At 36.1% G+C, this 15,643-nt stretch overlaps 1 protein-coding gene across 2 annotated transcripts in view; it reads right to left on the bottom strand.

The window, feature by feature from the left end:
* The window catches only part of IRAG1 (inositol 1,4,5-triphosphate receptor associated 1), a 33,226-nt gene that overhangs the window by 6,264 nt on the left and 11,319 nt on the right, over positions 1–15,643 (bottom strand). For both annotated transcript variants that reach the window (XM_068194602.1, XM_068194603.1), the window contains exons 6-17: positions 15,449–15,498; positions 14,944–14,985; positions 13,775–14,365; positions 11,896–11,974; positions 9,433–9,553; positions 8,551–8,581; positions 7,348–7,488; positions 4,823–4,954; positions 3,914–4,055; positions 3,205–3,254; positions 1,539–1,646; positions 277–344 (exon numbers count right to left, since the gene is read on the bottom strand). In XM_068194602.1, the coding sequence (XP_068050703.1) occupies positions 277–344; positions 1,539–1,646; positions 3,205–3,254; positions 3,914–4,055; positions 4,823–4,954; positions 7,348–7,488; positions 8,551–8,581; positions 9,433–9,553; positions 11,896–11,974; positions 13,775–14,365; positions 14,944–14,985; positions 15,449–15,498 (1,555 nt within the window). The remainder of the gene's footprint in view (positions 1–276; positions 345–1,538; positions 1,647–3,204; positions 3,255–3,913; positions 4,056–4,822; positions 4,955–7,347; positions 7,489–8,550; positions 8,582–9,432; positions 9,554–11,895; positions 11,975–13,774; positions 14,366–14,943; positions 14,986–15,448; positions 15,499–15,643) is intronic.

Here is a 15,643-nt window from a genome sequence, read left to right as displayed (position 1 = left end):
CCATTTTTGTTTTCTCAGTTGTTGCATACTTACATTCTTAGTAAAGCACAAGGTAAAACAAAGACATAAGATAAATTTTGTCCTGCCTCAGCACTAATCTAAAATACATGAAATTCAATATTCTGTAGGGATGTATACATTGAAAGCTTTTAATTTGCACGTTTAAAGCATTCTAACCACTAGTGGTAATATCACAGCATTTCAAAATATGATTTTTTAAATTATCATTTAGTGTTATCATTTAATAGGTACTGAGATGACCTAGGCAAAACTCACTTTTCTAGAAGTGCTGGCAGAGCAGGAGTAGATGTTAGGTTGCTCCTTCCATTACTGGGTGATTCAGACTGTAAGTAAAACACAGCACTAAATGTTACGTTCATTAATTAGTTAACGTTCATGACTAAATAATTAAATACCAATTAAAATTCATTATTTAATTTCCAATGAGTTTTCAATAAAATGACAAAGGCAGTGTGCTGCTTAGGTTTCCTTCCCACACTCACAAGCAAAGTATCTTTAACGTGGTGCTTCCACATTGCTTCCATTAACCAGAGTACACAATGGACTTGCACACTAAAATTTTTCTGACATTTCCTTGTACCCTGTTTATTTTTCCTCAGAAAACATTCTCCTTCATATATTGATCACCAACCAGTAAAATTATTCTCTTACTTCTCTTCTATTATCCTAGGAACATTCATTTATTAGCTGAATTTTCAATGGGAAATTTTAAACCAAAATAATTAATAATAAACCATGGCAAACAAACACACCTGGCTCCTGAAGCAATTAACTCTGAGTACATAATAAATAAATTGCACAAACAGATGCTTTTCTTACATGTAAAATAGATAAATAGATTTGGCTTCTCGGCAAAACCCTCATTTAAATAATCCTGTATTTTTAACAGAAAACTCCGTAACTTTAAGGTTATGTCCCATCTTAGCTCATCTCTGAACAGTGAATATGTCTTGCAGTTTTTCTCCAAAGCATTTCTATGGATTTATTATGTTCAGATTAGAATTTCATTTCATTTATTAAAGTTTAACAAAAAACAATTCAATATAGAGGCTGATGGCTCCACTGATCCCATATCATCACAGAACCTCTAAATTGCTGCCATATACATTTCTGTACATTAATTAGATTTATTTCTGTTCAGTGGACTTTTGGCAATGAAGAACAGCAGTTCAGCTGTGTTCTGTGGTTTCTGGTTGAAATTTCTCTTCTACAGTGTACAGCTATTTTCATTATTTCTTTCCTGTGTGTTACTTCAGATTAAAGGCAAAGTGCCTCACCAATGTCCTGTGGCTCAGCAGCCTGCCCTATTCAGCTGCTCCCAAAGGATCATTCATGGAGGTAGACTGCAATATCCCCTTACACAATAGGAATTACCTCTGTCCATCCCCTTCACCAGGGTGGAGTCAAAACAAGTTAAATCAATGCAAAAGCTTTCATTTTACAGTAACTATGGCTTGCCCTTATGCAAAAGTGGTTTAGACAAAAACTGGTAACTTTAAAATGTGGGTTTTACTTACCAGGGATGGCATTGAAGGTATAGGTGAAGCTGTTGGTGACTGACCAGGAATGTTCAAGGAGTTAAATTTAGGAACAACTGCAACACTGACTCTCCTTCGAGGCATATTCTGGGAGAAACAACAATTGTTTTTTCTACCATGCAACAAGACAGAATGAAGAACAATTCTGTGGGTTAATTTGTGTGGCAAAGATGTAGGTCAGTGTCCCCTTTGGGAAAAGGAGAGTTGGGAGCAAATGTAAAATAAAAGGTAATGGTTTTTCCCAGAAATTCATCTTGTCCTGCCTGGTATGGCAAGTGCTCAATGTGAAATGAGGTGTGGCCCAGAGATGCTGCTCTTTTCCCTCCATACTGAAAGCCCAGCAGTGTAAATCACACAACAGAAACGTTCTGAGTTTATATTGTCAGCTCTTATCATAGGCCTTTATCTTTGATGAAAGCAGATGCATAATGATACTGGGGAAAGTGCCAGTGTCGCGATGACTGGAAATAATGAAGTCACACATTAAAACTCTTATCTTGCTATGTCCCTATTATGATATACTGTGCCCACTAGGATATATTAATTACATGTAAACATATTAATTATAATTTACTGAAACAAAAACATTAATTCCTTCCACAAAAGAGCAGTCCCTTCTCCCCCACCCCTGCATTGTGAGATGGCATCATGCAACACTGCTTATATTTCCCAAAGACCATAAAATTCTTTCTTATGACAAACACATGCTAACCGTAACAATATATTCTAGCTCAAGTACAGATTATGTAAATTTTTGCTGTCATTTGGTAAGTAGCCAAATGCTTCATCCTATAAAATCTATGTAAAATCTATGCTTCCAACTAAGTAAAACATCAAAACACTTATAGCATCTAACAGCTTTGCTTTAGTGCATATCCAAACACTTCTAAGATTCTGCTCTAGACAACTTTACAGGAGAGGAGAAAAACACAGCTTTAGAGTGAATACTTAGGAGTCACTCCATGACTCTGGTTCTAGACAAAACCAACCATAAGTATTCATTAACAAAAGTTTTATTTAATGTGCTCCTGAAAAACTACATTGGGAAGTCTGCAGCCATGGTAGGCAGTGCATTCTAGAGTTTGGGTTCTTTTTCTCCTCCTCTTTATTATTTGGACTTGTTCCTGTTAAATTTAGTCATTGAGACCTCTGCTTCAACTTATGGGGTTCTCATTCTGAAATCCCCTCTTGCCCTCTGCATGCTCTGTGCTGTAATTCTTTATACCCAACACTCAGAGGTGGCAGGAATAAACTAAACCTAAAGAACTACAACCCAATCAAATAAAAATATGAAAATAAACAGTAGACTGAGTATAATGCACACGATCACCAAATTTCATAGTGGTCATACTGGGACTCATGCCTCCCAGATCACTGGTTTTTTTAGCAAGTTTTGTGGTAGACGTGATCTCCAACACTTGGAAGTTTTACAGAAATAAAACACTGGAGTTTCACATCAGGCACTACCATTATTGCACTAAGCCATACTAAGTCATGTATACAAAACTGCAAAGCACATGCACTAAATTGCATGAACAATATTGAGACTTTACCAGCACTGTTTGAGCACAGCCTAAAGAACTGTGTATATACACAATAAATTTCACTACATAAAATCTTCATTTTCTTTATATTGCAGAAATACCTTTCCAACAGTGAGAGACATGGATCTAGATGAACGAGGAACCCCATCTTCTGCACAGAAACAAAGATAAAGAACAGTATTAGACTACGTGAGTATCTGTATATAATATTAATAGAACTCTTGCTTATATTTCAAACTCAGATACAGTATATTTACACAGGATCTGTAAATGACCATGTATTTATTGTCATACAGCTGTCTTCTTAATTACACCTGCACAATAAATTTGAAATAATTACAAATAACCAAATCAGAACTATTTTCACTGAATCAGGCAAAAAAAGCCCACTTTTGGTCCCAATATACAAGTTCTTGCAAAGGAAAATCCTCATATTTCAGTTTCCAGCAAAGGAAAGAAGACGTTGCAAAAAGAAAAAAGTGGTTTTAATAATGAAATTTTGCCTTCATCTGGACCTAACAGGTAGTTGCATTAAAATTGTGCAGAGTACATGGATTTGCAAGAGGCCACGAGAAAATATGACTTGATCTCATAAGAATTTGGTAACTGATAGTGATTTCAAATTACTTTACTTTAGCATTAAGTATGGCTCATATGAAACATCTTAACTTATTTCTGTAACTTTTAAAAATCTACTCCTGTAGATCAGAACTTCATGAACATGTTTCCCAATACTTTAATTCATTAATAGCACCAACATCTCTCTGAATTAGAGGCAAGGCAAACCCTTAAATTTTGATTTTGCTTTACCAGATGCACCATAGGTTCTGCTGGAATTCTGATTGGCAAGTTTCTTGAACTCCATTAGTTCAGCATGATCCTTTTCATATGTCCTTTTCAGATTTTCCACATACTGCATCATTACTTCTGTTGCCTTTGACATACGCTTCTCCTAAGGAAGAAAAGAAGGAAATATCCAGGTAACCTCTACACATCAACAAATCGTTTGCCTCTATATGTATGCTCCATGTCAGGGCTAAATCTGGAGTTGTTGATCTTAAGGAAATATTGCTGCCTCCGTGACTGAAAATTCCTAAGATAGTTAGAAGAAAATGCCAATTCATATGCATTTCACAGAATATAATAATTTATTTTGTCATATATTCAGACACCCTGCCTGTGTGCCTGATTACTTATGTGGTATACCTCATTTGTTTTCAAACCCTCAAAGGTCTTGGTCACTGACATCAATCTGGTTACTTTAGAGGGCAGAGGGAACATTCTTGAATCTGGGAGAGTACTGGTGTTCTTATTTATACTCACTCCCTTCTCATACTCTTTGTAATTGACTGAGCTATTGCTAAAGGCAAGTGACTGAATTAGATGAGTTTTTTGACCCAGAAAAGTTTGGGCGTTTTTTTTTATTATTATTTTTATTATGTACTGCACTGATTTGAAATTAGTTTCTTGTGGTGCAGCTGTAGTTCTGAATAAAATATATGCTCTTGTTGTACAGATGTTACATAGCTTAATGGGCAATATTCTACTGTTGGAATTGTGTTTCCAGGCTGCAGAGGTGTGTTACCTGACACTACAACAGACGTCTTTAATCTGTCAAAATGGCAAACAAAACTCAGAGGGTGAACATATCTCTAGCTCAGGCTGGAAAAGAGCGTTCCTGTGGATCCAGGATCCAGGTAAACACCAGGATGCCCTCACCTGGCGAACGGCTCCGACCATCTCAGCGCGGCTCGAGAGCCTGGCAGCCAAACGCCGCAGCACCGCGATGTCCTCCAGGAGCTTCTGGTAGGCTTCCCTGTGCTCATAGTGGTGCCACAGGTGAGCTGAAGACTGAAGCAAAAATACAGCAGCTTTATCAGCATGTTTTTAGTTCAAATGGAGTGGGGTAGAAATGTCCAGGCAGAACTCATGGAGAGATTAGACTGGCACACCCAGACAGGTGCCAGCACTGCCACCACACCCAGCCCAGAGTGCTGCTGCCCTGGTGCTTCACTGCAAGCTGCAGGGACACAGTTTGAGAGTTAGAGAGGGCTCAGCATGTGGCAAGCACATTTCTCTCTCTCAGGATTTTTATAAAGGTACACAGAGAGAAGTGAAAGAGAAAACAATTTCGGTTTCTGCTCCTTGTTTTTCTCTTGTGGAATGTGTTTGGAGAATTGTTTACCTAGAGCGAATGCCTGGTTGGATTACGGTGGATTGTGTGGGCCTGATGGCCAATCGAATCCACCTGTGTCTAAGATCTGGAGATCAGAGTCATGAGTTAGATATGATAGAGAGAGTAGCATGTAGTTTTTAGTATCCTCTTTTATATAGTATATTAATGTATCATAGCATAATTATAAAGAAATCATTCAGCCTTCTGAAATAAGTCAAGCATCATCATTCTTCCCATTGGGTTCGCCGACATCTACAACACTCAGCACATTTGTGATACTTTCCCTTCTGAAATCCACAGTGAAACACACCCCGCTACCTGTGAACTCTACAAATGCTAAGTTCATTTCAACTAGCACATAAAAATGATTGCTGAGGGACAAAGGACATTTTAATTTTCTGGGCACAAGTATTAAGAAGGACACGTGTGTTCTTTCAGTTCCATGATACTTCACTTATTTGGAAAATAAGACATCATAGTCTCAAGAATTGCTACCTTGATAATAAATTGTAACCAAAATTTGACTGCAAGAACCAAAAAGGCATAAGGAAATCTGTTTAGGAAAAATCATGCGCAGAATTTCTGATTTTTTTTTCTTTCTTGACAACTGTAACCTCCTTATTTTCTCAAAAAAACCCCAAAAAAACAGAAATTAATGTAGATCAGCTTTCTCTTGAAATTAGGTTTCTGAATAACACATCAATTATCACAAGACTGATTAAAAATCAGAAAAACTGGTAAAACTGTCACTGAGATATAAAATATGTGCCTGTCCTACAGAAGTGAAGATAACCTCTCAATGAGATTGGAACAAGTCTAGGTCTAGTATGACAGAGATTTTACAGAAGCCATCACTGTTTTTAATTGCTTGTTAGGTTATTCCATTGTCCAGAACAAAAGCTTTCATAGGGAAGGCAGCTTCCACTTTGTTATAAATAATGTAAAAAGCTTGTAAAAGCCAGACTGTAGCATGTGAACTGCTTAAAGGAAGAAAATCCTAATCACATCTGTCCCATGCTGGCAACATGAACCTTGGTGCCTAATAAGGGATTCTTGACAGAAATACATGGCAAATCTAACAGATTTACTTCAGTCTGAAAACCCTGAGATTTAATGTTTCTGCTTGCTCTTTACACATGGAATCGAGTGAAAAGCAGCAAAATTATTCTCAACATTTTATTTTTACAGAAACAGTAATTTGAAAATGGAGATTTGGAATTCCAGATGAAAAGATGTGAATATCACAATATTTAATTGTATATTTTCTTACCTGATGATAAAGTAAATGGGAGACTCATATGTTCTCCTCACTATTCTCATAAGAATGGCAGACCCCCTTGCAATAATGAATGCTGGGTCTAAGGCTATTTCATTTATCAGCCTGGTGTCTAACCATCCCTCCCCTTTATGCACAAAGACATGCACAGCACTTCAGTTGACACATCGTAGCCATTTTTTGTCCTTCCAGTTAGAAAACCTAGAGAAGGAAGGACTCAAAACTACTGCTGTAAAGGAACAGCAGGGACAGCTGAAATGAAAGAGTAGTCAGGCCCAAAACCTGAGCCTGAGATTGGACCTATTCCTTAAGTACTCCTTGCTGGTTCCTTTCACATTGCATGCCTTCTAGTACCTGCAGTTAAGAGGCCTTCCAAGTTACACATCTCAGGATTCAAGTTTCAAATAATTTTAGTATCTCTCAAATGTGGACACCTCAAATTTACTGCTAAAGAAGGTCTTACTCAGGAGAATATGCATCAGTGCTCCAGCTGCAGTTCAGATTGCTCTCAGCTATGTCACAGGCCTATATCAAGAACTGAACAGCAAACTCCAGGTCTTTATTCCTGAAATCTGCTAGACCCAGGGAAGCATCCCCTAGGCATTTCCACAAATGCTGGCCCACTCTGGCAGAATATGCCCTCACTCAGAGTAGTAGGCAGCTCATGGCAAAGAGTTTGAGCAGCAGAAAACAATGTTTTGGGGACGAATTTACAAGCCAAACACATTTGCAATATGTGTGCACTTTCATGTACGCTTTAGTTCAGCAAAAGAATTCCCACTGGTTTCTTACCGTAATGGCTGCTTTAAAGTTTTCCAGTTCCTTCTCAGCATTCTCTTCAGTAAGATTTCTCTCTCTCTCTGCCTGCTGAATTCTAGATTCCAATGTATAACTATCATTTCTAAAGGCCAAGGAGAGTTGTACAAATACATTCTGTTTGGATCAAAAAAGGCATTTTCCAATAAGTCTCACAGTAATACAATTTTCAATAACAACTTATGAATAAGGTATGTGTTTAACAGACTTTGCTGCTTAAATAAGTATTGAAACAGAAAATTGAAATTATTTTTAATTTGTTTTCTTTAAAAATCACGTCTATTTATTTCCACTGAAATAGGAACAGTAAATGCGTTGCTGCCTCTTTTCCTGGATGTTTTTCTGGGAGCACTGTAGGGCAGAGACAAAATGAAGGAAGCAGCCTACCAGAAGCACCAGAATCACAATGGATCTGTTTTCTGGCTGGACTTCCTCCAAGGGTCCCCAAGGTTTTTAAACAGATAGTCTGTGCAGAGGAAGTCCAGGGATGAGCTCACCATGAGCATTGTTTTACCTAAGGGATAAACACCTACCCCTGAAGCCAGCAAAAGATTAAGTGCTAACATTTTTTTTTTCCTCTTGCACCCTGCTTTTAAAGATTGTTTATTTCTTTACCAGACTCGTTATTTCTTAGGATTAATACTTCGCAAAGCAAAAGGCACCAACAGTTCCAGTACATTACAGTATCGTAAAAAAAGATCTTTTTCTTGACTGCTATGTGATTTAAAAAATACAAGAAACAAATGCTACAAGCTAGAGAGAGACATGCAAATAAAATTATTGGCTTGAACTGAGAAAACAAAAATTATGTAAACTAACAGCAGGATATTATTAAAAATGCCCCAAAGCTCATATTAGCTAATAAAAATGCAATTTAAATTGCTGAGTTTCTGATCTTATTTAATCTCATTTTTTTACTACTTTAGAATATTAAAACTCTTTCCAAAGTGAATTCATATTTTATTATGAAAAACACAAATGTTTTGCTTGTTCCTACTCTGTCATTTTACAATTTCTATTGCTCATATTTCACAAAATTTTGATGGAGTTCAATGTGGGTTTTTTTTAAATGAGAAATATATTTTGGGGGAAAAAATGACCCTATTACCTCATTCTAATAACCACACTTAGACTTAATCACTTAAAATTGGAACATGTCTAAAATAATAATATACTTACCTCAACTTCTTTTTCAGTGAGTGGTAGGGAGCTAGAAATAAAAGTTAAAAAAATCACATTTTAATGAGTTTTTTCTCTAGAACCAAAGGTATTCTAATACTTAATTGAAAAGAACAACAAAATATATATTTGAGTTTCAAAATTTTCCTACTACTTTTCAGTATTGATTACAATCAAGCAGCGGTCTCTCAGAAGTTCTTCACCTTGTGCATTCATTTATATAAAATAATGTAAATAACAATTCCTTCAACATAAATGTTAAATATTTATTTCACCTTCACAGAGAATCCTTATTGACAGTTCAGATAATTGAAGGCTCTGGTGGTTTTGGTACCTGACCATTGTGGCTGAATGGAGGAATTATTTTTGGCTGAATAAGTTTAGAATTGTTTTAATGTCTTGGAAAGTCCAAATCAGTGAATTCACAAGTGAGTCCTTCAACTACATTTGCAAAATAAACTCTGTTTCCCAAAAAAATTGTCACCTGCAGAAAAACTGCAGAACTCTTACATGCCCAAATTCTACCATTGGAAAGCATCATCTGGCCTGATTATTTTCATGGGGGTGAGAAATAATATTTTCAATAGGAGTACATATCTGCAGCAGCAGTCCCGGAAACCAGGAGTGGAAAAACCTGTAAAAAATCAACTTGTAGCATGCAAATAAGCTTTAAGACTTTTTATGTAGGGCTCTCAAACTAATTTTAAAAGTTGGGCAGGTACTGGAAGCTGGTGCGTTACCCAAAATTTTTCAGTAAATCTGTGTTGCACATTTTAAAATGCAACAATTTATCTCCCTATGAATGGAGGGAAGGGAAGTTGGCTGGAGACCATTAGTGTGCCTTCTCCTGGATGAGAGTTTCCACTTCTAATGAGCTTTTACCTTCCTGGAAGCGATTTGTGCACTCGCAGTTTTCGCAGCAATACATCAGGAATGCTGGGCATGACATCAGAGCTGTTCTTTGTCTCTTCCTCTTCAGTGGGGGAAGGGAGAGGTGAAGGGCCTTAAGACATTTTCAGATTTAAAGAAATTATATTACTTGAAAAGTCACACATTCTTTTCTGGAATATTTTAGCTGAGATTTTGTAATAGAATACTGTCATTTTCTAAGGCTTTAAGTCCCACTAGCCAAGATGAAGTGTAGTGTAATGTGCCATACTACGGATTTTGTACACCATTTATTGTTATAATTTCCATCATGTACCTGTTTGCACTGTCAATTGAAACAGGATATAAAGGTTATACTTACATTCTTCGATTCTGTCACTTTCATAAGGACCAAGACATGGCTAACACTTTTTAAAATTTTCGTTACTTAGCTTCTGTATTTTCATTTTATTTAATTTCACATATATTAGTTCCCTTATCTCCTTCTGTCTTACCAGAATTTCATGAAGGATCTCCGGTAGGAAAGGCAGATTCCCCAGTCTGAATGTCAGACTTGGGAAAGAATCTTTAAACACTTCTCCTGCTCATAAGTTTAACAGTAGGATTCTTAGACTTGCCATGTAATTAGTGTGTAAATCTGGAGAGCATTAACATGAAAGATGGAACAGAAAGGGAGATTCTTTCCAGCTACGTTTTAGTTCTGTGCATTTGCTTTATATTAAAAATTTCCAGTATTTACTTAAGAACAGTCACATGTACCCCCAAAAAATCCAGCCTGACACCACAGTGTCTCCAGATTTAATGCATTCCACTTATCTAGTGCAGATGCAGAATTGTGTTTACTCAGATGGTGACAGTAACTTGTCACTGATAAAAACCATGACAGAGACAGTACATTGGATTCATAACAGTAATAATGAAGTATTTGGCTATTTCCTATTGTTTAAGCAAAATTACCACTCCAGTTGAAAAGGTGGCTTCTATGACAATGTAAGGAAGTAGGTCTCCCTAACAAATTACTAAGAATTTGACCCCTTGCTTGTTTTCCCCACTGAGGATAAGGAGTTGACCCTTAATGTTCCTTAATGTCCCTTATCTCATTCATAATGTTTTCCTCAAGACTTCCAAACCTGCCGAAATTACGTAGCAGGCTGGTAAAATGGCAACTATTTTATACTTTCAAACAGAGCCTGCTAAATAATTTCTGGGAAATTATACATTAACAGAGTGACAGGAAGAATATTATCATATCTAAGAATCCAAAGATATAATCACTAAATATAGAGGACAGTAAGTCTCTTTTAATCTTGATTCATTCAGACTGAAGATGAGTCCATTTCCAGACATAACATGAATTCTAGTATCTCAACCATCTCTAAGTGTAACAGGAACTTTAAGGCTGATGAGCTAGCCAGCTTTAAGGCTGATGAGTACAAATGTATGAATTAGCAAAACGTACAGTATTAAAAAATATTGAAATTTACTTTGGATTAAATCTTGGACAATGAATTTCACCTCATTTCATAGTAACCATCTTCATTTCACTTGATGTCACACTGAACAAGTTCTGAATTAACTACTTCCAAACAAATATATAGTTTTGGCTTAAATATTTTAGGTTGATATATTTGGTTGAAATATTTATCTAAGCACTACTGCTATTTAATTCTTCCATATGTTAAATTATCCTCAGGTTCTTATCTTTGCTCTTCATTCTGAATGTTTTTAGATGCAGCTACAGGCATCAAATCTTTTTTGCTTATGTTAGATTGGAGAAAATATTTGGTGCCAGATTTCTTTTCCTCATTTATGTAGAGTTCTAAGCTTTTTCCTTAAAAAACATTTTCCTTTATTTTTCCTTAAAAATCACAGAAATTGAGGTTTAAAAATCCCACTTATTGTAAAGCATATTTTTCCAATCCTTCAAACACCTTTATGACTCTCTTCTGGCCTTACATTTTCTCATTCACATTGACATGGAAGTGTGGACCAGAAGTACTTGCCACACATATACTAAAATAAAAAAAGGAATAAAGCATCCCATCTCTTATTTATATTCCCAGGGATCAAATTCACCCATATGACCTTAATATCTTGCAGAAGTTGCATCCATTTAATCCATCACTGCTGAAATGTTTTTACAGAAAGTTACTGAAACTTCAGTCTCACAGCTATTAGGTACAGGCCAGACTCCATTCCACGTGTGCATCTTTTCCCTTGGTTATAATAATACCTACAGTATCTTCTTGGTTCAAATCATTGAGAAACTGAGGTGCTTTCCATTATTGGTCTCTCTTGTTTTTAAAAATCCTTTATTACTGTTCTCCGTGACTGCTTCAACTATTATTGCAATTGAAGTTGAAGATTTTAAGACTTTTTTTCCTCACCCCTCCCTAATACTCAGTTATAAAAATCAGTATATAACAAATATTCCTTCCAGTTTTTATGATACTGCACCTTTTTCCTGTTCCACTGCTTCACTAAGTTCAGGAAGTTTAAGTCCAACTAAATTTTGATTTCTCATCAAAATATGCTCCTGTGAAGAGAAACAATAATATTTCTAAGTAACTGAACTACAAACCTCAATTTAAATATCCCTGCCAAATGAACAGTAAATAAAGCACTTACTTTAGCTAATAAACAGATATTTGCATTATATTACAGTCAAATGCTACATTACATGGATACAAATAAATTCACATGCACTCTAGAATATTACATATTTCAAATTTCATACAGGCATTATTGAGAAAAATTCCTGGTCATGCAAACAAAGATTTGTGAAATGTTCCCCTTATTCAAGCAGATATGTAGAGTTTTGGTAAATGAGAGCTTTAGCAACTGACAATGAAAAAATCAGTTTTGGATATAGCCACAGTATAACTACGTATCCCAGATAACAGAGGAAATCCAGAAAATCCTGCAAATGAGACTTTGCCACTTTGACCTTATTAAGACTAGAACTTGGGATGCTTCATTCTTACTGTGTTCTACCTCTATTCCTTACAGGTAGGAAAAAATGCACTCTCAAGGATTAAACCTTGTTGTCTTATTTCTCCTTTTATCATCTCCTCATTTTCTTTCATATTCTCATATATGTTTAAATTCACAAACACTTGTTATTGTTTATGAGTAGACAATTCCTACTGGAGACAGAGGTCAAATCTTTCCCAACAGGAATTATAGATCATGTTGCACTAATGGTTTGATTCTCTTATTTGTGCTTAACAACTTCTAGGTCATTCAAAATGATAAAATTAAAGAATTATAGAATAGCTTGGGTTGAAAGAGACCTTAAAGATCACCTGGTTACAAACCCCCTGCTATGGGCAGAGACACCTTTCTCTATCCCAGGCTGCTCCAAGCCCCATCCAGCCTGGCCTTGGACACTGCCAGGGATGGGGCTCTGGGCAGCCTGTGCCAGTGCCTCACAAACCTCACAGGGAAGAATTTCTCCTGTAATTATATGGCCCAAGGGTCCCTATAATCAAAACTTCCAGTACATACACACTAAGAATATTTGTGTTATATCAACAGGAAAAGCTGGATAAGGAAGCTGCCATTCCCAAACAATACAATGGGAATGAATTAACCGAAGTGCAGAATTTGAGGTCCTCACCTGACAGCCTTATATTCATCTTAAAATATTAATTACTGGGGTTTAAAGAAAATAGCCTCATTAGACTGTTCAGGAAATTATCTGCTGCTTCTTTTCTCTTTCAAAGTCATTATTAGCCACAGAGACATGTTCACTGCTTTCTTTTGGTGGTTTATAATTTAATGAAATTTCTGCTTTTTTTCCTAGGGTTTAATTGCTAACCATTTAGGAACTTATTTAACAACAGATTATTCATTTAGAAGCTGACAAATTTGCAGCAGGTTATAATTAGGAAATGTAAGTCAGGGCATGCTCTAACGTGCCCTTGCTGTCAGAGATGCCCAGTTCTACAGCTCTGAACACTTTGACACATTTTCTGAGAAGCTTCAATAATCAAGTAATCATTACAAACCCATTTCCTGTCCTCTGTGATCTTGCAAATGTAAACATGCAAGAGTGCATGCATGTATACACCTTGAAGTACCACAGTGCACTTGATGCATACCCAAAGAGAACTAAGAAATAGAGTAATCCCATGGAATTTACTTACAGGTTACAATTTAGTAAAGTTGCAAAGGAAAAACATGTTACAATTCTGTATTGATTATGCTGAAACTGTTTCCCATTTTATTACTGTATGTTTCTTGTAGTGAAAAAAATAATACTAAACGTGTTGAAAGTTTAGTAGGGTATGAAAAAGACTTTTTCTAACAGGATACAGCTGATGACAAGACTTACCTCTCTGAGCTTTGTCAACTTCTGCATTCGAACTGGCTGAACTTGGATTTGAAGGTCTTTGAATGCTTTTAACTGATTGCTGGATTTATTTCCAAGAAAGCTCTTATCTTCCTCAGATGGTAATTTTAAAGAGGTCTTCTCTTTCTGTCCAGGCTCCAAGCTATCCCAGGACACAGCCCGTAACAGAGGAGGACGCAGTCCACACAGTTTAAATTCTGGTTTACATGGAACTTTATGGTCCCTCATTTCTGGAACAGGAATTTTTAGCTTTGAGTCCATATTTCCTATTCCTGGTCCTGGTAGATGGGTTCTTAAAGGAACATCATTTTCTTTCCCTTTCTTGAGGAATGATTTTCCAAGTTCATTTTCACAAACATTCATGCAAGTATTAAGAGACATTCTGCCACCATCACCAGCTGAAGGGGAGAATTTAGGTAAAGTATCCATATGTCTACGTGGATCAAAGTTTTCCTTTTGGTCTGAGAGCTTCTCTTTGGAGTTTTCAAAGCCAGCAGAACGAGGAACCAACCTTCCCTGAGAAATCTTTCTTTGATCATTCTGCCTTCGATCAATTAATCCTTTTGCAGCATTCTGAAAGTACAGGGACAAACATGAAACAGAGAATCGAGTCCAGATTCCTCTTTTCCCCTGCCCAAGGACAGATTTTCATTGTAAAAAGCAATTTCCTTTTCAGTGACATTTGCTTTTGAATATGTGCTGTTGACAAAAGAAATAATTTTTTAAAGGCACTTAAAGAATAGTGAATTTGGAATCTCCTCTCTGAACTTTTGAGTTAACCTCTCCCACTCCAGAGTCCATTACATCAATCCTCCTAGAGCCAAGCTCCTCGGCATGTTAAAGTCATGGAAAGTCTAAACCACTGACATACACCAAAATGGCTATAGTGGATATTTTTATTTTACTTATAAAGTTATTTAGTATATTGATTTTTACTGAGCTAGAGCAAGATGCATGATAGGTTGGAAAGATCAAATGGTAAGCTTTCTATCCTCTACTTCTTTTGTAGGTGCTTCATAATTTCTTAAAGCAGTGTAATTTTCTTTTCACCCAGTGGACAATCTTTCAGCATTTTTAGTCCCATCAGTAAGTCATATGTGTGCTAAGACAAACCAGCAGACTTTGTTCAGCTCTCAATGTGAAACACTTACCTCTGCAGTTTGCCTGTCATCCTCTTTCACAATTCTGTTATTCTAGCAAAAAAAAAAAATAAAAAAAAAAAAAAAAAGAAAAAACTGCTTACAAGGTTCTGTTTCACACCTATCCTACAAACATTAGATATAGATATAAATGGCTGAACTTTGAATCTCATAATTTTCACATTGCTTCTTGTATTTATTTACAAAATACCTTTAGGGATTGTTTTTTCATAGATTAGGGTTATATTGCACCTTTTTCTATTTTCTACACTTAACAGATCTTCATGATCTTTCAGTTCTTCATGGAGTCTTCAGTTACTTCAGTTCCTTCATGGATTTCTATCTTCAGACTAAATATTTATTTGTCCCTTGCTGTACAGAGAAAATACCAGTAATCTAATTTTGGTCTATAAAATTATATTCCAAACATACAATTTTTATCAGGGACTAAAAGGGCAACATATTATAATACAGTACTGTAATAACCAGGTTATTGCACAGAATATTCAGCTCTTACCTGCCCTGGAGATACTGACTCAATACTAGTGGTTGTGCATGCATCCAACCCTGAAAGATACACATATAATTAGGGCATATCCTGATATTTTGCTCAAAACTTTTATTACTATAGCATTAACAAACACAGATGTGCACAGTTTCTCATAATACATGAAGGACAAAAATTCAAATGTCAAAAATACTATTAAAAAAG

The sequence above is a fragment of the Anomalospiza imberbis genome, chromosome 6 (genome assembly GCF_031753505.1).
Source record: "Anomalospiza imberbis isolate Cuckoo-Finch-1a 21T00152 chromosome 6, ASM3175350v1, whole genome shotgun sequence".
NCBI classification, from domain to species: domain Eukaryota; kingdom Metazoa; phylum Chordata; class Aves; order Passeriformes; family Viduidae; genus Anomalospiza; species Anomalospiza imberbis.
This window is presented reverse-complemented; position numbering and strand designations above follow the sequence as displayed.